The sequence below is a fragment of the Gopherus flavomarginatus genome, chromosome 8 (assembly GCF_025201925.1).
Source record: "Gopherus flavomarginatus isolate rGopFla2 chromosome 8, rGopFla2.mat.asm, whole genome shotgun sequence".
Classification (NCBI taxonomy): Eukaryota; Metazoa; Chordata; order Testudines; family Testudinidae; genus Gopherus; species Gopherus flavomarginatus.
This window is the reverse complement of record NC_066624.1, coordinates 28,671,880-28,696,884: the sequence shown is the minus strand read 5'-3', so window position 1 is coordinate 28,696,884 and position 25,005 is coordinate 28,671,880. Positions and strand designations below refer to the sequence as shown.

General features: G+C 39.4%; 1 protein-coding gene across 2 annotated transcripts in view; it reads left to right on the top strand.

Annotated features, from left to right (window-relative positions):
* RPS6KA6 (ribosomal protein S6 kinase A6) overlaps positions 1-25,005 on the top strand; it is an 84,740-nt gene that overhangs the window by 25,627 nt on the left and 34,108 nt on the right. The window contains exons 3-8 of one of the 2 annotated variants that reach the window (XM_050965033.1): positions 4,685-4,801; positions 13,938-14,019; positions 14,864-14,944; positions 16,730-16,809; positions 21,500-21,606; positions 21,897-21,934. In XM_050965033.1, the coding sequence (XP_050820990.1) occupies positions 4,685-4,801; positions 13,938-14,019; positions 14,864-14,944; positions 16,730-16,809; positions 21,500-21,606; positions 21,897-21,934 (505 nt within the window). The remainder of the gene's footprint in view (positions 1-4,684; positions 4,802-13,937; positions 14,020-14,863; positions 14,945-16,729; positions 16,810-21,499; positions 21,607-21,896; positions 21,935-25,005) is intronic. The other variant, XM_050965034.1, reaches the window with a different exon arrangement.

Genomic DNA, 25,005 nt, shown 5'->3' with positions numbered 1-25,005 from the left:
CCCCACTCTACTGGGTGTCTCCTCACGCCCAAGCTGCTATAGAACAGGAGATCCAGAACATGCTACAGATGGGTATAATCCGCCCCTCTACCAGTGCATGGGCATCTCCAGTGGTTCTGGTACCCAAACCAGATGGGGAAATACGCTTTTGCGTGGACTACCATAAGCTAAATGCGGTAACTCGTCCAGACAACTATCCAATGCCACGCACCGATGAGCTATTGGAGAAGTTGGGATGTGCCCAATTCATATCTACGATAGACTTAACCAAGGGGTACTGGCAAGTACCGCTAGATGAACCTACCAAGGAAAGGTCAGCATTCATCACCCATGCGGGGGTGTATGAATTTAATGTACCCGCCACCTTCCAGAGGCTGGTAGATGGTCTACTAGCAGGACTGGGAGAATATGGAGTTGCCTACCTCGATGATGTGGCCATCTTTTCTGACTCCTGGCCCGAACACCTAGAACACCTGGAAAAGGTCTTTGAGCGCATCAGGCAGGCCGGACTAACTGTTAAGGCCAAAAAGTGTCAAATAGGCCAAAACAGAGTGACTTACCTGGGACACCAGGTGGGTCTAGGAAGCATAAACCCCCTACAGGCCAAGATGGATGCTATCCAAAAGTGGCCTGTCCCAAAGTCCAAGAAACAGGTCCAATCCTTCTTAGACTTGGCCGAGTATTACAAGCGATTTGTACCCCACTACAGCCAAATCGCTGCCCCACTGACCGACCTGACCAAAAAGATCCAGCCAAATGCAGTCAAGTGGACTAATGAGTGTCAAAAAGCCTTTACCCAGCTTAAGGCAACTCTCATGTCTGACCCTGTGCTAAGGGCCCCGGACTTTGACAAACCATTCCTAGTAACCATAGATGCATCTGAGCGTGGTATAGGAGCAGTTCTCATGCAGGAAGGACCAGATCACAACTTCCATCCTGTCGTGTTTCTCAGGAAGAAACTGTCTGAGAGGGAAAGTCACTGGTCAGTCAGTGAAAAGGAATGCTACGCCATTGTATACGCCCTGGAAAAGCTACGCCCATATGTTTGGGGACGGCGGTTCCAGCTACAAACCGACCATGCTGCGCTAAAGTGGCTTCATATTGCCAAGGGAAACAACAAAAAACTGCTTCGATGGAGTTTAGCTCTCCGAGATTTTGATTTTGAAATTCAACACATTTCAGGAGCTTCTAACAAAGTAGCTGATGCACTCTCTCGTGAAAGTTTCCCAGAATCCACTGGTTGAAATTTGTCCTTGAAATGTAGAAAATCTTGTAGTTTATGTACGTATTAGTATATGTAAAGGTGCATGTGTTGTATTAATCTGTTTATTCTAAAGTTCTAGGAAGAAATCACCGCCAGTGAGGTTCCCCACTGTCTGTGATTTGGGGGGCGTGTCATAAACAGATAGTTAAGGGTTAATGTCTCTTTTACCTGTAAAGGGTTAACAAACAGGGACCCAAACACCTGACCAGAGGAGCAATCAGGAAATAATCTTCTGTTCCAATTTTGTAAGTACAAACGTAGAAAGACAGTTTAGTCTTTTAAATTGTTTTTCTGTAGAGAGAGACCTTTTTATTTTTTTCTGTTCCAATTTTTTGCTTTAAAAAAAATAATAAAAGGTCTATCTCTGCAATTTAGATGGTAAAAAGTTACAGGGTCTTTCAGCTTATAGACAATGGAAAGAAAGCTTTCTCCAGCAGAAATACAATTTAGAATACTTTCACCCAAATACACAGTAAAACTCTACCAGCCAGATACACAGTTGCAAATACAGAAAAACAATTAAAAAGACTAAACTGTCTTTCTACTTTTGTACTTACAAAATTGGAACAGAAGATTAGAGAGCCTGTAAGTATGTGTGGTCACTCTCAGAGCCTGGAGAGAACAAAGCAAAACCCAAAACCCACAAACAAAGGCTTCCCTCCACCTAGATTTGAACGTATCTTGTTTCCTAATTGGTCCTCTGGTCAGGTGTTTGGGTCCCTGTTTGTTAACCCTTTATAGGTAAAAGAGACATTAACCCTTACCTTCCGCCTTGTCATAAACAGATAGTTATGTCAGTGTTGCTCTGTGGGCTGGTGGCTAAGGTTCTGGTTTGGGATGTGGGAGACCCATGCTCAAATATTTGCTTTGCCTGTTTTTCATCCAAAGTCACTCCAAGTCGAGCAGAGCAGGGACTTGAAACCAGGGTCTTTCATATCCCAGGCCTGTACCTGAACAATTCAGCTAAAGCAGTGATTCTCAAACTTTTGTACTGGTGACCCCTTTCACATTGCAAATCTCTGAGTGCGACCCCTGCCCTATAAATTAAAAACACTTCTAAAAATATATTTAACACCACTATAAATGCTGATGCAAAGCGGGGTTTGGAGTGGAGGCTGACTGTCCATCTCTTGATGTCTTGAAACCAAGACAATCTACCACTTTCTTTTTTAGTTTAACCTTTGCAGCATCCTTGCTGAACCATTCCCAGTGGTTGTGGCCAGCTCCAGAAGAAGCAGAGTTAAGCTACATTCCAGGGCTGGTGTGTACCTTAACTTTGTATTTTCTACCTTTCAGAAGTTTAAGTTTAGCTACTCTTCTCGTTCTGGAAGGGCACAAGAAACCAGTAGGAGACCTTATCTTTGTGTTAATGAAGTCTCTGGGCATTTAATATAATTAAAGGAGAAATAATCTTGTCACAAAAGAGAGATTTAATATTACAGTTGTAGCATCTTGCATCAAAGGAAAATATTAACCTATTTGCCTGGGCATAAAGCTTCATGAGTTAACGCCTAACCTTGGGTTTTGACTTTGATACTTTCTCCCAGAAACATGCACACTGTTTTCCTTACTCCTGCCTGTTAATTTGAGTAGAAGTACCTTCTAGCTTTGAATATGGCTATCAGAGTTCCAAACCAAACAACATCTTATTGTCGCTTTTGACAAAGGAGATGCTTTTTGGGGATGCCTTGAATCAAGATCTTAAGAAGAAAGACTGTCTGTTTACAGGAAGCACTGCTTTTTCTGCTTACAATCAGGATCAGCAGAGCTTCCACAGATCATCTGAGAGTTTCCATATCTGTTCTTGCCTCAAGAGACTCTTTAGATCTGACCTTGGAAGCTGTGATGCATGATATTAGGCAGTAGCTCTCCCAGTCCTCAAACTGGCCATGGAAAAATTTTGATGCCAGAAAGCCAATCCTTCCACAAAGGGCAGGGTTGGCTTTCCCCTTTCCCTCACCCCCATATCTGAAGTGCAATACCATAATGTATGTACTGAGTTTTAGCTGTCTTCCCTCAGGACAGCTTCTGAGCATGGTAAGGAACTAATATGGAGGAAGTGGGTAGCAATTGGGCGCTTCGAGGACTTGAAAGCAGTGAGCCCAATGCCAGTTCATGGAATATCAAGATTGGAAGGTACCTCAGAGGTCATCTAGTCCAACCCCCTGCTCAAAGCAGGACCAATTCCCTGACAGATTTTTACCCCAGTTCCCTAAATGGCCCCCTCAAGGATTGAACTCACAACTCTGGGTTTAGCAGGTCAATGTGTAATCCATTCAGGCAAGATTCTCTGGAGTCTCTTCACTTCTGCTTGCAGTGCTCAAGAAATGTCAGCATTTTTCTCATCAGATCTGATCTCTTCCACCTTCAGATATTTCAAGGCTCAAATAACCTTTTCTATTATTGTAGTAGACCCAAGCACTTAACTTCATTTGAAGGATGCTTATTTGATATTCTAATTGTGTGGCTCACCAGAAGTTTCTCTCATTCACCTTGTGTTAAATACATCAGCAGTACATCATCTCATTTGGTTTCACCTTGGCTCCCAGGGTTTTCTTAATAGTTGTTACTGTCGTGCTGCACCACACATTTTCATACTGTCCTCTGCACTGCTTATGAGAGAAGGTGCCATCCTTGCAAGAAGCAACTAGAGTAGTTGAAGACCTAGTGAATCTCCTTCCCTACCTCAGATTTGTACTTAACTTTGAAAAGAGTGAACTGATCACAGCAAAGACTGATCTTTCTGTGAACTGTTTTACATATCACGAGGTGGCTTTTCCATTGGATGAAGAATTCTTAAGCTTAGTTAGACTATTCATATATAGTTGACTGTCACCAAATGACGCACATCCTTCTGTTGTTCAGGTCAATAACCTCATTGGTTGTTTGTTCCGAACTCTTGCTTTTATTCCCAGTTAACTCAAAAAGATGAAGGAATTGCCAGTAAATTTTAATTCACAATATTTTGGCCAAGGCCAAGCATAAATTTCAGCCCTAGATGATGATTTTTGAGAAAGCTAAAAGGAACTGAAGCCAGGGATTTAGAATGGAAGTGCCACCTCAGCCTTAGCTAGAGTATTTCTATTGTGATGCTGTAATTTCTTTCATCTTGGGAAACTTGTAATGGTTACAATCTATCATCTACTTACAACCCTTCCATAAAGAATTTTGTCTTAGTGGAAGGGAATTTGGTGAAGAAACAGACTTCAGGTTCAGGATTCTTAAAGGAGAATAGGTATAAACAGTAAGGAAAATGACTTTTTAAATAATAAATGTAACATTAGTGCCCTTTCAGTAATTATCTACAAAATGCAGGAGATAGTTGTATATACATAATGTAAGAGATAACTATTTCAATACTTTTCAGTGTTGTTGATTTCTTCCCTCTCCCCCTCCCCCACCTCATTTTTTTTTTAACAGGATGAAGGAAATGTGAAAGAAATTCCTATTACCCACCATGTGAAAGAAGGGTGTGAGAAAGCAGATCCCGCACAGTTTGAACTACTTAAGGTTCTTGGTCAGGGTTCATTTGGAAAGGTAAGATACAAACTTCCTTTTTATTCCAATCCTCTACTTCTAATAGACAGCTTCTTAGTCCTACTTGTTAACATTAATGAACTTCTCCATTAAAGTTGGTTTTGTAGCTTCTGAATCCTCTTGACTGCTGTCAAAAGTACATCTTCTTTTTCTGTAGATTTTACAGTGTCGCTGGATACTGATGGATTCTTGAGGCCTTTGTACATTACTACTCTGCCTATGAAGCAGGACATGAATTTCTCCCTTTGATAACCATATTGTTTATCCTGCAGTCCTCATGCAGGCAAAGCTCCCATTAAAGTCAAGGGTAATTTTCCTATAAGTAACAGGACTGCAGGGCTGGGTGCAGAATAATATAAAAACATTCTTAAACTTGATGAAACAGGTTACAGTCAGCAGTTTGAGACTGAGTTAGAGAAAGCCAACATAGTTTTTAGAAGTCTAATAAGCCACAAACACACACCTGTAAAAATTGGTGTGTTTTTGAGGAAGTTATTCCCTGTCTTGCAAGTTCTTGTGTGGAGGTGACAGTATTAGAAAACTTAAACCTTGTGCCCAGTAGCCCCCTATTAACCTGAACTTGCTTGTCCTTTAGACATTCTTTACCTTTTTTGTTGCTATAACTAAGTCTAAGACCGGTGTTTTCCTTCCATTCTTCCTGTTATCCATGCTGAGATCACTTGTCAGTTTCTTGCAGAAGAGATGTACAGTGGGGTTCATTTACTTAGCCATGTCACATGAGAAGGGTAAAACTCATGTGGAAGGGTATATAGTTATCTCTTGATATTTGTGGTAAGTTTCCTTTATCCTCTTCCACAGTTACTGTCTCTAAATGTGGAGTACATTATTTTCTCACAAGTGAGAGATGGGAAAGGTCTTTTATCTACTCAATCTTCCTGCTAATGTAGGATTATTCCCTGTTGTGCAGTTACTAGTGCTTTGTCCAGTCTAGCTTTAATTGGCCTGTGCATTGAGACTTTCCTTGGGAGACTATTTCACAGCCTAATAGATCTGTCAAGAAGCTTCCTATGAAGTTCAACATAAATGATCCCTTCCATAACTCCTAATTATACCTGTTATATAATGGGCGTTTTTACAATCATACATGTTTGACCTGCCATATGTAGCCCCTGAAGTGTTCTTTAGCCAACTGTTTTCTCTTAAGTCCGTCTCTCCTGCCCTTTAAACATTTTTTATTCAATGTATGTGATACCCACCTGTCTGTGTGGGGCTTAGAGGAAGGTAATGACATTAAACAGTAGGTTGAAAAAGCGGGTTTTGATTAGAGTTTAGAAAGAACTAGTAATAGAATATAGCATGGACCAGAGAAACATGTTTCAGCCTTAAATGGGATGCTATGGGGTGTTGTCATGTTGAGTTTAGTCCTTTGCTGGGACATGTCCTTAACTTACTTGTTAGGTATTATATTAGTATACATGAGTTGTCATCTGGTTGGATGCTGTGTGGTCTTAACTTTTTACTATATGCAATATTTAAACCAGGAGTGTGGCCAAAATCCTAAACTGACTTTGTTAGAACAATACCATGGAACATTTCACTGCTAAAAGATTTTTGTTGCAGATGCTCCTTGACCAAAAATGTGAATTTGTCCACGTTGCAATATCTGAGCATCTGCATCCCAAGCTCTTGAGTTCGGATTCATTTGGCCAGCAGGGTTTGTTTGGGGCCACACCTGCCCCCTGAGTGTCCTCGTGCCTTTCATCTGAGATTATAAAGGGTGGGGTGACTCTTAGTTCCTTGTCCCTACTGTGGATATGAATTGGAACTAGCAGTGAGTTCCTCCTTCGCTTTGACCTATCCATTGCATTGTAAATAGAGAGGATTTGTTCAGCTATTTTTTTTACTTTTGTTTCCTTTCTTACTGTAAGAAGCAGCCCTTTTGTTTGCCTGTGACACTTCCTGATACTGGGATCCCGTCATTATGATAATGCACATCTCCAGGCTTTAAAAATTTATTTTTTCTGATGGATGTATGAGGTGCTTATTGTGACATGGTGAGGGATATATACAAGCAGAAGTGCCATTTGTAAATCATTCTCAGAGAACTCAAAAGTGTCTTGCTTAGAATTGTTTCGTCTGGATAGGTCATTGTGCTCCTTTTCTGGTCCTGAAGCAGCTAGGGGTGAAAATCTTGACTATTCCTCCTCAAAGTGCTCCCACTGGCTCTTAGGCTTTCATATATGAGACAAGCACTTGTAAAAAATCATCCTCCACAGTTGCTAAAACCTCAGAGGTTGAGGGGAAGGAGGAGGACTGAATCTCTAAGGGGAAGAGGTCTAGACCTCCATCACTGGGTCCTGCCTTAAGAAACTAGAAATACCCTTGAATTACATTTGAGAAGAGTAGTTCAAGGCCCAAGAAGGGACCTTGTGGTGCCCATTCAGGCATCAGTCACAGAACACCAGGACCAACTTCTTCACTGAGTCAGAAATTACCAGGTACTAACCCCTTGCACTGAAGCCCCTGTTATTGATACCTCTGGTACCAGCACCTTACATTTGCCTACCTGCAGCACTAATGTACTTGGTACTGAAACCTGTGTGATATCAAGGGATCTTGTGGCTAAGGTGAAGTTTATGACTTTTACTAAAAAGATCCATGACAAAGACAGGTCACAGGCAATAAAGACCTGTCCCTGACTTTTACTAAAAATATCTATGACAAAATGAGAAGCCGCTGGGCAGCTGTGGGGCCGGCTTGGAGCTCCATGGTGCCCATCCACAGTGGCTCAGAGCTGCGGGACTCCCCCGGGGCCAAAGGTGGCCGGGGTACCCCTGGGGGCTGACGTCACAGAGGTCTTTGAAAGTCACAGAATCCGTGACTTTGTTATCTCCGTGACAAAATCGTAGCCTTACTTTATTGCCTTTTTGGTACTGGGCACTGTTTTTGGTAATGAAGGTATGGTCTGATGCCCCAAGCTTAGTACCGAGCACAGCCTGTTTGTGGTCCCAGCTACTCAAACTCCAACCCCCCAAGAGGGGTACTGCTTCTCTTCCTCAGGCTCAGATAATAGCAATGAGGAGTCTCCAGTACATTCTCTGTGGTCTAGGTATTGAAATCCTTACATCTCAGAGTGGAAGTCTAGGACTTATTTTTTTATTATCCCATTGATACTATCCCTTGGTTTCCACCCCATGGCCTCCTTCTCCCTATACTTACTAGAACCTATGGCCTTATTGAGCACTATGGAGATTATAAGACAGAAGACCAGCTTCTGCACCCTAGTCCAGTCTAGAGCTAGCTCTGGTCTACACTGGGGCAGAATCTATCTAAATTATGCAACTTCAGCTATCTGAATATCTTAGCTGAAGTTGACGCGCTTAGATTGATTTACCATGGTGTCTGCCACTCCGCCGATGACTCTGTATGCTCCTCTTGCAGCGGTGGAGTACAGGAGTCGACGGGAAAGCGCTCGGAGATCGATTTATCGCATCTAGACTAGACACGATAAATCGACCCCCGCTGGATCGTTCGCTGCCCACCAATCTGGCGGGTAGTGTAGACGTACCCCTAGAGATCCCTTCCCCACCATCAGCTCAACTGTCAGCTCATGCTGCAGTGTTGTTGACTGTGTGGGATGATCAGGGCTCTGATGAGGACTTTCAGATGGAGGACTGTTCCATCCCAGTTTTGATGAGGGGTGGTACCTGAGATATCTACCTTACAGCCAGTTGACTTCAAAATGTTCCAGGATTTGCTATACAGAATGATAGGTACATTTGAGATTCTGGTGGAAGTTGTCCAAGGGAAGTTGCACAAGCTCTTAGACCTCCTACACACCTCCATGCCTGGATGTCTTGCAGTGCTCATCAGTAAGGGACTATTGAAGTCACCCAGGTTACTCTGACAGACATCTACTTCTCTAGCTCTTGGTAAACTGCTGCTGCCAAGTGTCTTCCTAAGCCTTTGAGCAACTTTATGTGCAGTAAGTTGAAGTAATCAAGTTCTAAGGTGACAAATGCACATACAACTGCTGCGGGGCCTGTGTAAGAAAGGAATGTGGATATATTGGCCCTCAGAAATTGATACAAGGCTTTTCTGATCGCTGTCCATAGACCTACAGAGTGATGAGGCATCTGATAGGATTCAGTACTGATTGTTGCTAAAACCACCAAGGTTATACTTGGAGTTCTGGGAAATTCTTTTTATTTGGGGTTTTTTTTTTTTATTTGGTTGTATCCATTTTCCTCTCACCTGGGGGTCTGGTTCTGTCCTCAGGGGTATGTAGGAAGCCGATGTGGGGGGAGGGGGGCACAGTGAGATCCTGCCCCTGGAGGCCCTATCTGGGGGTCATAATGTGAGGGGTGCTCCAGTCCCCTGTGTCAGATTGCAATGGCTGGAGCAGGGAGCTGGGCCCACCCCTGCGGGACAGGAGACTCGGGGGCGCTGCTGTGGGGTGAGTTTTTCATTTTAATTGTTTTGATATTGTGTTTTACATTTCATGAAAAACCCCAGGCTCTAGTTCTCCTTCAGTGATGGCTGGGTGAGGTCATTTTTTCAAAATGCAGAATTGAATTCTTATCCAAATAGAACTTCAAGGCCTTAAAACTTTATATCTGATTTAATTGAAAAATAAAGACATAGAACTGCTTTTAAAATATTATTTTTGCAGTTAAACTTACTTCTGTTGCGTTCACGTTAAAATTGTAAAACTAAGAGTTAAAATTTTTTTCAGGTTATAAGCACTGCATGAGAAACTTGGCAGTGCAAAACACTATTCAGAGTATATCTCATTTGACTTGGGAAAATTAAAATGGACTAGTTTCACTGGCAAATAACCATACAGTCATTACATTGGTTGAGTTGTTAGTTCAGTGTTATGCCTATGATATGAAGTCTCTTTAGCCTCAAATTCCTGACAGTTTTTAATCATATTTTGGACTCTGATGCACGCATGATCAAGGATGTGCACAGTGATGAAGTTTCAGTGGGTGAATGAACAGTTAGTTCAGTGGTGGGACCTGTTGTAGGATGAGAAGTGAAGCAAATAGAGGCATGGATTGGGGGTGAGAAGCTCTTACTCTACATCTGTCAATTTCCAGGTTAAATTTACAGGGAAGTGTTGTTGGCCTCTGCAGCCAAAATCTGTGAGAACTTCTAAATCTTATCTTGTTGGAAACAGCCAAACCACCATGGAATCGTCGATTAAAGCATTGAATAAAGCAGTCTTTATATAAAATAAAGTAACGTATAATTTTTCTTTCTCTTTCCCTGTCCATGTTGTGGTGCCTTTCTTTCCTTCAGTGGTCTTTAGGTTTCATTGTTTCACTCAGATTAATGTTCTTTAATGTTCAGTACTACTTATATATCCATATTTTTATCTATCCACTTAGTTTTCTTCTGATTAGGTCTTTTCTTTGTTTTGTGGTTCATTGTTTTCTCTCCCTCACTCTCTTCATCCTCACCATCTCCATTTTCTTTCTTTCTATTTTCCTTCTTCTATTTCTTCCCCCTCTTTGTGGTGTCGTCATTCTGGCTATCAGCCATCACCTGTATGTGTGAGTACTGTCTCTCTCATGCCTCCCAAAACTATCTCCTTCACTCTTTCTGGCCATGGCTATAAGGAGGTAGGGAGCTAGAAAAACCAGCAGGGGGAGACAGGCCTAATTTCTGCTGTTGCAGCACATACTGCATGTACTCCTTCTAAGCATTCTGTGCCACCCTTCAGATGGGGGTTCTTTGCCCCAGTAGGGGGAAGAATGGAAAATGAAATGGGTGGTTGAGGGGCAAGTGAGAGGAGAAGGACCTGTTTCTCAGATGGCTTTGTGAAATCAAAAGACTCTAGTTCTCCTGAATCTTTGCAATCTTCTATTTACATAATGAATAGATTATTTGATGTGCATTTGCTCATCACTGTTTAGATACATGAAAGCTTTGGATGAACAGCTAAGCTATTAAAGCACCACAATAATATGGATAGGAATCAAAATGCATGTACATTTTTGGCTTTGTGAAGAAAACTTGAATGGAGCGTCCAGAGCAGTTAACAGAGACTGTTGGATTCTGCAGCTAGGTCAGCTTGGAGGCTTATAGGGTTTAGTGGGAGGAGGGGCAAAGAAAGGCAGTGTTTGGATGTATGTAGCTGATTGGAGCAAGGAATTCAATTTTCATAGACTCTGGACATTCTGATAAGTAAACAGTTTTCATTGTCTAGCGAGATGAGTCTCCAGCTTCTGGAGATTTCATTCATTATTTGCAGATACTTTTCTAAGACTGAAGTGGGAGGAAGACTACCACGTTGCATTTCTCTTTTATTTGTTTTTTCTTTCTTTTTTTATCTAAGTATAGGATCTTTTTTAATTTTAACCACCATGATTTTATTGGCAATTGTGTAGCTGTATTGCCTACATTAGTCTGATAGCGAAAAACTATCAAAATACTGCAGTAGTATTCTCTGACTTTCAAAAACAGCAAGGGCTAGTGTGGAAGGCATGGTTTGTTTTTTTTTAAGAAAAAGATTGTTTTGGGTCTAAAATGCAGTCATTTCATATGAATTTTTTTAAAAAAAACTCCTTGTACTGTTCAGAGGCAGACACTTGTATTTACTGGTAAACAGCTATAGCTGGAGGAAAGAATAACAAACCTCTCATTGGGCATATGTAGATCTATAGCAAGAGAAACTTCACATCTTTTTTTCAACCCATGAAATATGTTTTGTGTTGTTTTTGTTTTTTATTGTACTGTATTTATCTGAAGTGATTTGAAACAAAGACTATTAAGTAAAAGCATCCTAATTGAATATTTGGTGGTGTCACAGTTCTAATGATAAATTGGGTTTGGTGTTTTCTTTTACTACAGAACCTACTTTATCTTGTCCCATTCCGTGCGGGAATTGAAATATCAGATGTCTGGGACAGTAAATGAACACTACAAAATTGGAAATGCATACATTAAATATTAAAGTAGCTAGCCACATTTTAGGATTAACCATTTAATTCCTTTGCAGACATTTTTTTTCTTCAAATCTGATTTAAAGTCCATGTACCAATTCTGTTCTGGAGTTAAAAAATCAAAAACCTTTCAATAGAATCACAGACTATTAGAGTTGGAAGAGACCCTAATAGTCTGTGATTATATTGAATCAGGAGGTCATCTAGTCCATCCCCCTGCTCAAAGCAGAACTAATCCTGACAGATTTTTGCCCCCTATCCCTAAATGGCCCCCTCAAGGATTGAGCTCACAGGCCTGGGTTTAGCAGGCCAGTGCTCAAACCACTGAGCTATCCCTCCCCCTTTAAAAAAAAGAAACTGATCCAGTTCTGTCTGTCTTTCTAAGACAAACATATCCCTTCACCAATCAGTCTGCCCATTGCCAGACCATCACATGCACAGTAATAAACCTGTGCCAGTGGTAGAGTCAGGGGAAAAGTGTAATACTTTACTTTAGACCTTCTGAAAGCTTGCTATTAGTGAATAATTGGCAAAAATATTAACAGTATGAAAACTTTCTGCTTTAAATAAATGTGTGGTAAGGTGTTACACTGTTGCTAACATGAAAATATTTGTAAATATCTACCTTCTGTCTGATGTACTATCTGTAGCTCACCAATTCCTTTTCTATTAGCAACTAATACATTGTCACAATCTTAGTTCAGATTTTTTTCATCCACTGAGGTTTGACATGCTGCCCTTGATACTTTTGGCTTCTCAAAGAGTACCAGTAATTTAAGAATGAAAACAGGGCACTATGTCAGTCACTGGGCAAAAATTAAAAAGGTAGCAATCCTTCATCTGAATAGGCTTATGTTTAGAACATCTCTGACCGACTGACTAAATAATCAAAAGTCAATAGAAAGGGATGAAGAAGGCCTGATCTTGGAATGGAAAAGATTTTATTTATTAGATTAATTACACTTTTAGTTAACCACTTCTAATTAAATCCATAAACAGAGTGGTATATTTTTTTGCTTCTGGTGTTGAAAATCTGGGCAGAATATAAGAATGAAAACACTTTTGAATCTCAGATTTTTGTTAGCATACTCTTAAGGGGGGAGGGATAGCTCAGTGGTTTGAGCATTGGCCTGCTAAACCCAGGGTTGTGAGATCAATCCTTGAGGGGGCCACTTAGGGATCTGGGGCAAAAATCAGTACTTGGTCCTGCTAGTAAAGGCAGGGGGCTGGACTCAATGGCCTTTCAGGGTCCCTTCCAATTCTATGAGATAGGTTTAAATAAATATATATGGAGATATACCTATGACTGGGCTTTAATGTTATGATAATATAGTAAAAGTTGGCTCATTGAAACATATTAGAAAAGGTAATTCAGTAGTTATGCTAGGAGAGCTCGTAGTCATATGTTTGGATAATGAAAATGCACATAATCCATACCACGTGATTTTTCTGATCTTTGTTATTCTGCAAGATCATACTCTCCAAATCTAAGCACACTGAGGGGCAAAATGGTAGTAAAACTTCTGGACTACTTCTGCTCCCCCACACCCTCCAAGGTGGCAGGGCCTTGATCTTACATGGTGTATTTCCCCACTCCCTTCTCACACTCCAGATTCAGAGACCTTTATGTGAAGCCTCTATGTATTTGAGGTTATATAGCATTTGTAGGGAAGGAGACGGAGCTAGGGACACCCGTTTCACATGCTGCCTTTTCCTAACACACTAGTATAAAATATGCTGGTTCTTGGCATGTAAGTTAATATTCATTCTGTAAGCATTGATTTAAGCTGATCTCTAGAAAAACTAACAAGTGCCTAGAGCACAGGTCTAGCTACTTCAGGAACCTTGGGGGTTTCTACCACCTGCAGTCCTGTTACTTGGGGAGGTGAGAGTGCAATTACTTTTGTTGCTCTGCATGCACAGGTGTGTGTCCTAGTATCTAGTGCTACTTCCTACACCCAGCCAAAAGAAGATCCCATAGTCCCTTACTAGATTTAATAATTACTTTCTCAAAAAGATGGTGTATTGTGAAAATCTGCTGATTTTCTCTTTCCTACCCCCATCATCTTAGTTTTTTTCCTATGGAGGCTATGATTTGGTACATAGTCTGTTCTTTTCCTCATACTAAAACAGATCATGATGTAATAACTTTTTGTTCAAACTAGATCACTGTTATATATAGCAATTTTTGCAATAATTTGAAATATGAAATTTTTTTGGGTCAGGTTTTTCTTGTGAGGAAAATAATTGGTCCTGATGCTGGGCAGCTTTATGCAATGAAAGTGTTGAAAAAAGCTTCTCTAAAAGGTAAGTGTGTTTTCTTTATAATGGTCTTGGAAAATACTGTTGTTGTTTCTTGTGTTGAAGTCAGTATTGTAAACATTTTTGTATTAAATAGCCCTCTGTCTTAAACAAGCTGTTCCTTCAGTGAAGTCAATCCTTTCTTTGACATCTGTTTTTTATTAATCTTTTTGAGGCCATGCCTTAAGAATTATTTCAAACCTGTCCAGATTACTTCATTTTTTTTTCATATTAACCTTCTGTAAGTCCATTTAGCATTTTTTTTAGTACAGCAAGAGAATTACAGAAAAACAGTTTTCCTGTATTTTCCATGGTTCTCATTTGGTCAAAACTTGATTTGTCAAGTTTTGAGTCAACCTTGCTTTATTATGGAAAGCAAAGTAAGCGAAATTATAAGGTATTTCTGTCTTTACAAGACACTTCACTGGACTCTACTTCACTGTGGGTTACATTTGGGCATGAGGTATTACTGATAGAAAATCCAAAATATAGTCTTAATAGACAATACATATTCACAGGGGCAGAATCCAGAAGTTGAAGTTAGCTGAAGCCCCCTTCCTCCCCCCAAAAAACCCTACCCAGCCTTCCCCAATTTTTTTACTATTTTTGAAAAGAAACTTGCTAGATCACAAAATATAGCTGAATATGTTGCGGAATTTAGAAAGATTAAAATATATAGAGGTAGGAGGGGAAAATGTAATATCTCAAAAGAAAAAGAAATGATTTAAAGGGTAAATAAAGATTATTTTATATTTTTCTGGAAATTTAGAACTTACTTTTTACTGCTTCCCATCCTACCTTCACCTTGCTGAAATAGAGAATTATTTATTACTATTCTGCTTTTTTTCAGTACGAGATAGAGTTCGTACAAAGATGGAGAGAGATATATTAGTAGAAGTAAATCATCCATTTATCGTCAAACTGCACTATGGTTGGTATTTTTGTTCTGTTGCCTATATATTTTTGGCAGGATTAGCTGTTAAGGGCATTAGTCATCTCTTTCTTAATAGTTGGAGTGCATTTGCTCTAAAACCTAGCTTTCATTAAGCACGTCAAATGTAATCTTATTCTGCCTTACTTTTGTTACTGTAAGCAGGTACAGATAATGTGAAAGCTAGGCATAGATGACTAGAAATTTCTACCTTCCAGTATGTAACTAAGGACAATAAGGAAAACACATTTGCTGGAAAAAAAGTGACATTAGCAGATAAACATCATCCAACCTTTCTGAAGCATTAACCTCTGCAGAGTTTAACAGAACCAGTATTCCTGCCTTGAGAGGTTTGAATATACCTCACTTATGTAAACATTTCTTTTATAATTACTGAGTATACCTCAGTTTTCACTATTGTGGTCTACACCTCACTCTGTGTCAAAGTATCTGCCCAGTCCATTCTGTAATGACAGCCTGTGCATGGTGTAGAGGCTTGTCATTTAGGCCTTTTGTCTCTGAGTTTTCTTCTGTTAGATTTGAACACATCTTGAGATGAATTGCAAACCTCTCAGAGATATATTTCTCATATGTACATGTTTATCTGTTCCAATGTAGTTCAGATCAGGATAGTGCTTCTCCCAAGAGGCTAAAGAGTATGTTAAAATGTATCACTAAGTTTAAAATGTAATTACTTGACTTTTTATGGGCAGTGCAAGGGGTTGGAGTAAGAGGCTTCTTGTGCTTCTCCCATTCACTGCACGTACGTATGAGCAAGTCACACAGCATCTTATCCCTTGTATATTTTTCAATCTTTATGCCATTGCCACGGGGTCCACTTACTGATCATGGCTCCTCCTCGTGGCAGTCCTGGGGATTAGCTCTGTCCTTCTCTGGCAGTGTCCCTATCAGTCATCCTTTCTCACCTTGCAGGCCCCTCTTCTTCCAGGAACCACAGCCTCCTCTTCATGACTTGGAGCTTAATTGGTTGGTTGGGTCTGCCTGGCCTAATTCAACCTTCTCAGGGCCAGTATGAGGAGTACAACACCCCATCACAGCCATATAACACTTTCATAATTTTTGAATGCATGTACTAGTATTAAGCTCCCCAAAGACTTTTGACAAATTTTGCAAAATGTCCCACAGATTTTTTTTCTTTTATATTTTTAAAATCAATACTTTGCAATAATTTAGGTACAGTAACATTCGGCCAGTATAAAACCTGGGACTGGCACACCAGTCGGCATGGTGGTGCATGGATTATTTGTTTGAATTCCTAATCTCTTAATTTTTCAAACTGTTATGTTAGGTCCTAACAACTTGTGGGCAAATTTTATTATAGTAGAATCTCATTAATTCCCATATCAATAATTAAAAACATAATTATTGTACAAATATTGGGGTCTCCCCGTGTTTAGCAAAGATGTAATAGAGCGGCAGTGCTGTAGTAAGATCTCTTGTCACAAAGACTTTGCAGTATATTAGTAGTGGTCACCTTTTTCAAACTTCTCTGCACAAAATATTAACAACATTAATAAAACTAAATTACATTTCTCAAATGAATATAGTACATTTTGGTGTAGTATTCATGTGGTGTTAATTATTCAGGTGAGTTCACAAATTTCACTAGTTCATATGAATCTGTCATGCCTAATTGAATTACCTCAGTTCAGAAGTAACTGTGCTCTATTACACTAAAATAAGTCTTAGAATGCCTGAGTATTGTCTAATTTCACTATTGTCATATAAAACTATCCATTAAGTTTTGTGATGTTTTAAAATCAGCCTTTCAGACCGAAGGAAAGCTATATTTAATATTGGATTTTCTCAGGGGAGGAGATGTATTCACACGATTATCCAAAGAGGTAAGTACCTACATTTTAACTGAATACAATAGTAAAAAAATTTTCAAAGAAGCACAGAAATTAGAGCTGGAAAATGTCATCCTTGTTTAACCCCCTGTGAATACGGGGTTGCTCCTTATGTCTTTTTCTCTAATTCTTCACCCATTCATTTTTAGGAACTCAGTTGAACTTTCATTTATATATATCTCCATCCCGTGGGACAATGTTCCATAGTTTAAGAAACCTCGGTGTCAGATTTTTATTGATAATTGGTCTAAAATTTCTTTTCTGTACCTCCCATACCAAATTCTCTAATCTAAAAGTGGTCTTGTTGCATAGAGACCTAATTGAGGTAAATCAGGTTTATATAATAAAGAACAGAGGTGTAATTAGAGCCTGATGTCAGTTTAGCTGCCCCTGAGAGTCTGTTGAATCATTTTAGTTTCTTGAATCTGGAATATTTTTTTCTAGGTAAAATACTTTTTTCAATTTTGGAAAAATCACAACCTTAATTGACAGCTCACTATTGTTTGTTTGGGGAGGGATGTTAATTGTACTGCTCTGATGATATGTCTTTAAATCTGTCAGTCTGTGAAATTGCATGCGAACTGTAATGATATTTGTAATATTTCAAGCTAAGAAATATTTCTGTTTTTGAAAACTTTTCTGTAAAAATTCTAGGTGTTTAATTCAACTTTTGAAAATATCTTCATAATGAGAGTTTTTAGTGCTTCATAAATTTCACAAGTCAAGATTTTAAAACTGCTTCCATATGATTTCAAGACATTCCTTTTGATAATGTCTAACAGAGGACATTGTCTAAAATTGGGCGAAGTAGCTGGCTGACTGACTTTTGATGTGAAATAGATTGTCAGTAGTAGTTTCAAATTAGTATCCTTAATCTTTAAGAACCAATGAGTTGGATTTTCTTAGTGCATCTGTTTCCTAAAGTTAAGCTACATATTGGGGATGGGGCAGGGAACTAAGTGAGCTTACCTAGTATATGCCCTAAAATTACACTGAACTCCTTTTATTAGCTTGCAATATTGATCTCTCAGTATTTCACAACTAAACTCAATGTGAATATCCTGTGGCTGTGCTATGAACTATTGAGAGAGTTGTCTATTTCTAGGAGTCAGCAGACCTGTTAAGAATTAATGAGGCATAAAGCCGGAAAGTGGTCAATCTCTACTTCCATTTGATCTGAGATGTCTCTCTTAAGAAATCTCAGTATAATAGGAAATGAGTTCAGGTCTTGTGATAGTGCAGCTAGAATTTACTGATCCTCAAAAATAGTTAACTTAAATGAAGGATGCAAATCTGACTGTAAAAATATTGGCTGGGTATCTGAAAAAGGCATAAATCTCTCTTTTAGGAGTAAAGAAATAAGCAGTAATTTGGAGGTCAATTATTACTCAAGTTTATTTTTGGTTTTCAACAAACTTCATATAGTTTCTAAAGTACTATGATTTTTTTAACATTTCATTTTGTATCTTAAAAGACACCTGAGATGTTTTCTATAAAGAAAACATGATAGTTTTAAAAACAACCATTTATTATTGCTATACCACATGGCAATGGAAAGTGAATGACCCATGATGATTGAGGGGGTACCGGTTCCTAGGGCCACTTGAAACCATCCCACTCATGGATAGTCAGGCATATCTGAAATTGTTTTTGAATGTTTAGCTGTTGATGAGATATTTAAAGTGTTAATTTGGGACTTTTTCGGCTGCAATGCAGAAAATGGCTGATATCCATCCAATAAAGTGCTATTACTGGAGCTTTCACTTCAGAAATAAAACAATGCAATTTGTTGACTTTTGCCACATTTCATTTGTGGGAAAAAATCATATTTAAAATGAATTTGTGCAAAATTGTTAGGTTGCAAAGTAATAATTAGAATAATTGTATTTGGAGATTTGGAAACTTCCTTTGTATCTTTGGACTGTAATAGTCATTTTTGTTCAGTGTACTTCATTCTTAATTCAAAAATAGGAGAGAGGACTGTAGCTTTCTTTGTGGGCACTATAAAAGAACTTAAGCCTTTTATTTCTGTTGCATAAAACATTGACATGACATAAACTACCGTAATACCTGTGTGCTGTGCAAATTAGGAGTAGTAATCTTGAGCAGAGCTGTTCAGCAATAAGAGTACATCTTGTATTCACAGTTCCAAACACTGATGTATATTATTAAGCTTAATCAACACTGTTTATACAAGACTAACTAGTCCTATATAAGGAGACTAAATGAACAAAGTTTCTACGCTCCTTCACACTCAGTGATTTCAGCAAATGGAGAACAGTTCATCTTGGAATATAATTTGAGGTTTTAAAGAGCTAAAAAAAATAAAAAATCTAAGAATATAGATCCTCCAAAATGCTTGAAGTTATTACTGGTTATGTTATAGTTTCCTCAGATAATGACTGTCTGTGTAGCTGTATGGTACCAGCATGTTAAATCAAAATGGTAAAGTAATATGTATGCCATAACACTAAGTGAAGAAAGGTGGTGAAAGGAAGAGCAAGTAGTGAGAGCAGATGGGAGAACTCACTCTGTTTCTGAGGGCAAATATATTTTTCTCAATCCTGGTGAGGCCCCAGTCATGCAGGGTCAACCAGCTAGTGTACATGGTATTGTATATAGGTAAGGCAATGCTTTATCTGTACCCCACATATGTGACTGGTTCTTTCTTATTTTATGTGAATGAATCCCTCAACCTCCTTGTCTAGGCACTACTAACCTCCCTTGGTGTAACATTTGGCTAGGTACGACTGAATATATATTCAAGTATCCTGGGTTATATGTGGCATTTAGAGCATGAATTTCTTGTCTGATAGGCCAAGTTGCACAAAATGAGCAGAGATGATCCCACAACCTCCTCCACTCTATCCCCTGTGATGTAGTGGAGAATCATGGCCATTGAAATAGTCCTCCCTCAGACTGATTTTCTGTCTGTGCAGAGACTGTCTAAATGGTTTATATTTTGTATATATACCTATTACAGTATTACCAAAGCATTTGAAAATGATATATCTAGAGAGAGAGAGAAAGGGAAGCTGGAGGAAGACAGACAGAGAGAGAGACACACGTGTGTGTGTGTGTGTGTGTGTGTGTGTGTGTGTGTGTGTGTGTGTGTGTGTGTGTGTGTATAAAAAGCTCTCACGCATATATACATACAATCAGTAAGGCTACAAACTTGTTTTTAAATGAAAGCTGAGATTCTTTCATAATCACCTGACCCCAGGAGCCAGGGCTTTGAGAAGAACAGTAAATACCATGAAACTTAAAATCATGAGTTGGCAACACCGCTGCTGTGATTTTTGAAGGAGTTAAGTACTTGAAAGTCTTAGAATGTATTGAAGCAGGTCTAGAATAAGGAGAGTGAATAATCTCTTGGCTGCCAGAGAACACCTCTACTTCTGTTACACCGGGCTGGGGGGCGAATAAGTAGAGACTGTGCCCAAACATCCTTGGCTCTTTTACATGAAAAGCCATAGTGATAAGGGAGAGAGGCAGGCAAACTAAAGAAGAAAATTCCTGGATCTCATTTTTTTCCCATTGACAAAATACGACCATCAAAATGGAAAGATGTGCTGTTGCTGTTTAACCCAACCTTGTAGCAAAATGTTCAACCCCTCCACCCTCCAAAAAAAGGGAGCAGAAAAGGTTTGAATGCATCTCTGTTCATGTAAATGATGTGCAGATTCTGTCCATTCTTCAACCTCATTCACCTCAGTGAAGTATGAATTTAACTTTAGGAACAGGCAATTCCTTTTTTAGAAGGAAACTTACCGTATGTACTCCTTCATAAGCTAGCAGAGACAGAACGGAAGAGGCGGGGCCAGAGTGTCTCTGCTTCTGGCCACACTGCTCTCCCTCTAGCCTCTGAAGCAGCTGCAGCTCTGGGACTATCAGGCTGCAGCCGTGCTGCTCGGCCCTGTCCCCTCACGTTGTTTACTTAATTTTACCTCCGTGCCTGTGGATGCTCGAGGTAAACAAACCATCTCAGGCTGCCAGTGGCTTATCCTGATGGCCCGGGAGCCAGAGTTTGCTGACCCCTGAATTATAGGGTCGTCTTATGAACGGGTCATAAAATTTTTCTGTTTTTACTTATCCATCTTGCGGGGGGTCGGCTTATAAATGAACCGGCTTATGATCGAGTATACACAGTAATAATAATAAAAAGTCTTAATAGTGTTAACATCACTCAATTGAAAACTATAAAATGGGAATATAAAATTTTAAGGTTACAATTACACATCCTGTATATTTTGTACTGTTGTAAGCAATAGTATATCAAACTACATGTTAAACTGGAAAAACAGGAATAGGAAGTGCTCTGTAAAGGGCATTGTGGCTGAATGAACACTGGTAAACCAGCAAGTCAGATACAAAACTTAACTTTCCTTTAACTATGCTACCTTACAGTTGCAATAACATTTAGTTTTACTTTAAATTCTGTAAGAGCTGGATTGTGAGGAACAGCATAAAATAATTTCAGGGTTAGATATACAGAAAACTTCATAGTCGATAGTTTTATTCTTGCATATCACCTGTATTAAGTGACATTGTCTTCTGAGAATTTGTGGAATTTAGTAGTTATGAGAAATATTTCAATTTAGGGAAGCAGAAGAACTGTCTGTTTTTAGATTGCAGTATTAGAAACTGACAAGATCTGAAGGTAAATCTATACAGTTCTTATTAGGTTATGTTTACAGAGGAAGATGTGAAATTCTACCTCGCAGAACTGGCCCTTGCTTTGGATCATCTACACAGCTTGGGGATTGTATACAGGGATCTGAAGCCAGAAAAGTAAAGTAAAATTTATTTTATCCACTATTACATGTATTTTGTTTAATTATTTCTTTGCATTTTCATTATACATCTCTATAATTATATAAAATGGAGTAAAAGATGTTTTTATAAGCTGTATGTATTGGGTTTAATAGTTAAATATATGCATTGATTGAAATATAATGTAGAGCATTATTAAATTAAAGATTGGGAGATTGGTTCAGATCTGTCTTTAGCTACTATGTTTAAAATGTCTTATATAAATATTCCTGTTACGTGTATTGGTGAATGTGAATTTTAATTTTCAGCATTTTGCTTGATGAAGCAGGACATATCAAGTTAACAGGTAGGTAAAATTTAATAGTATAGCTCTTAAATATTTTAATGAAATTAGGTATTTTACAGTGGAGTTCCATATAATTTCTTGTATAACAATCTTGATATACCAGTACTTAATTTAACAGTTGTTTAAATTAACGGATATAGCCCTAGATCGGGAGTCAGCAGCCTTTCAGAAGTGGTGTGCCGAGTCTTCATTTATTCACTCTAATTTAAGGTTTCACGTGCCAGCAATACATTTTAACATTTGTAGAAGGTCTTTTTCTATGTCTATAATATGTAACTAAACTATTGTTGTATGTAAAGTAAATAAGGTTTTAAAAGTGTTTAAGAAGCTTCATTTAAAATTAAATTAAAATGTAGAGCCCCCTGGACCGGTGGCCAAGACCTGGGCAGTGTGAGTGCCACTGAAAATCAGCTTGTGTGCCGCCTTCGGCACTCGTGCCATAGATTGCCTACCCCTGCCCTAGATTATGCAGTCTGATCTGCACTAGGAGACTATTATGCCTGTGCATAATCCCATTGAAGTTATTGTGACTCCACATGAGTGAGATCTGCCCATGTGGATTAGATGGCAGGATTGGAGCCATCTTATTTGTGTTAAACCAAAAATAAAAAACAAAAACCACTGAAAAGCTTAATTTCTGTGGGTAAAATGCTTTTAGAAATTGTTTATAAACTTCCATTTTTAAAAATAAGGTAAATAAATTCAGATGACTCTTCATCAATAACAAAAATAAACTGCTATTGAGGTTATAGCAAGGTTGATTATAAAATGTCTCTTTATCTGAAGATCAACAGCTAATGCGATTGAGCAAGGCAGAGGTTCAGTAAAGCTGAAATGTCAATATGCTGACTCGGTCTTTTAAGGAAAGAAAGAAAGATTTAGTGCAGACATGTTCTTTAAAAAAATGTGATTTCAGAAATTATAGTCTAATCAGTTTAAAAACAAAGGTGCAGAAAAATTCTGTATTACAAGAAAAAATCAGGGCCGGCTCCAGGCCACAGCACTCCAAGTGCGTGCTTGGGCGGCACGCCGCTGGGGGTGCTCTGCTGGTTGCTGGGAGGGCGGCAGGTGGCTCCGGTGGACCTGCTGCAAGCATGCCTGCGGACGGTCTGCTGGTCCCACGGCTCCGGTGGAGCTGCCGCAAGCATGTCTGCGGGAGGTCCACTGGAGCCGCGGGACAAGCGGACCATCCGCAGAAACACCTGCGGCAGGTCTACCGTAGCCACGGGACTGGTGAGCGGCAGAGCGCCCCCCGCGGCGTGCCGCCGTGCTTGGGACGGCGAAATTGCTAGAGCCGGCCCTGGAAAAAATGGTGCTATTTTCTTTTAGGAAACCAACAAGACTTGCATTATAAACATTTGGATGTGTACAAAATGTTCTGAACTAGTTTATTCTTAAATGATATTACCATATTAAAATTATAATAAAATTATCACTTAGATTATATCATAAAGTCCACTGTATACTGTGCTGTATAAATACTAACAGCCATTAGAACCACCTTGCGAGATTAAAAAGAAATTCATTATTTAAACTCTCATCCATTTAGTGCAATGTATATACACAATAGTTTTACTTGTAATCTTTTATTCTTTCTGATAGAACTTTTAGCCAAATGGGCTTTGCTTAGATCACAGAATTACTGGATATTCATTATTTAAAAGGATGTGTTTTTGTTTCAGACTTGCTTTAGACTCTTAGGCAACATCTGGGATTTGAATCCCTATACAATATTATTGATTTCTGGATACCATTCTTTTGGACTCCTTCAGCTTCTGAGGGGTTTTCTCTCTTGCTTTCTGCTTCTCTTGAAATGCCAAAAATCTAAATTGAGGGATTTAATTTAGATTAACTGCTCCTTCCAGACCACAAACACCTTAGCCATTTGGGGCTTTCACAGTGCAGGGATTAGTGGAAAAGTGGGGTCCGGAGGGTGGAGGATAGTGAGAAAATCAGGATTACGGGATTATATTGTTTTGTAGGGTACACCAATACTTAAATTCAGTTTCAGCTTAGGTCCAAAGGAAAATAATTCTTGTAATTCTTGGAGGCTTTTCTTTTCCATCAGCATTTGGAAGCTGCTTGTAAGGCAGCTTTTTGAATTAACAAGCACTTATAAAATTCCATTTTCCTTCTTACAATGGAAAAGAGAACTGAGAGGTGTACTTGTCAAAGTCAGACTTGTTTATGTCAAGTTTATGTATATCTGGAGTAGTAAACCCTGATGTAGACAGTGGTAGGTCAACAGAAGAATTCTTCTTTTGACCTAGGGTATGTCTTCACTACCGGCCGTATCGGTGGGTAGCAATCGATTTCTTGAGGATTGATATATCACGTCTCATCTAGACGTGATATATCGATCCCTGAACGAGCTCCTGTCGACTCCGGAACTCCACCAATGTGAACAGCGGTAGCGGAGTCGACAGGGGGAGCCGCGGACGTCGATCCTGCACCGTGAGGACGGTAGGTAACTCGATCTAAGATGCTTCGACTTCAGCTACGCTATTCACGTAGCTGAAGTTGCGTATCTTAGATCGATTCCCCTCCCCCCAGTGTAGACCAGCCCCTAGCTACTGCCTCTCAGGGGGGTAGATTACCTATTTGCTGATGGGAGAATCTCTCCTGTCAGCGGAGGTAGCGTCTACACTGGAGCATCCACGCTGCAGTGGTGTAACTGTGCTGCTGTAGCGTTTTAAGTGTAGAAATACCTTAAGTCTGATTTTTACATAAGCTGTTTTCGGTAAAATAAGGCCATGTCTACACCAGCAGATATGTCTGCAAGACTTTTGTCGCTCAGCAGTGTGAAAAGAACACCCTTACGAGTGACATAAGTTTTGCCTGTATAAGTGTCCATATGCACAGCGCTGTGTCGGTGGGAGACACTCTTCTACCGACAAAGCTGCCAACACTTGTTGGGCTGGTTTCATTATGTTGTCGGGAGAGCTGTCACCCCTCGACATATCGTGACTGCACGAGAGCTCTTTCAGCGGCATGTCTGTATTGGTACAGCTGTGCTGCTGCAAGCTTGAAAGTGTAGACATGGCCTTAGTACTTGGTGTTTTCTACGATGA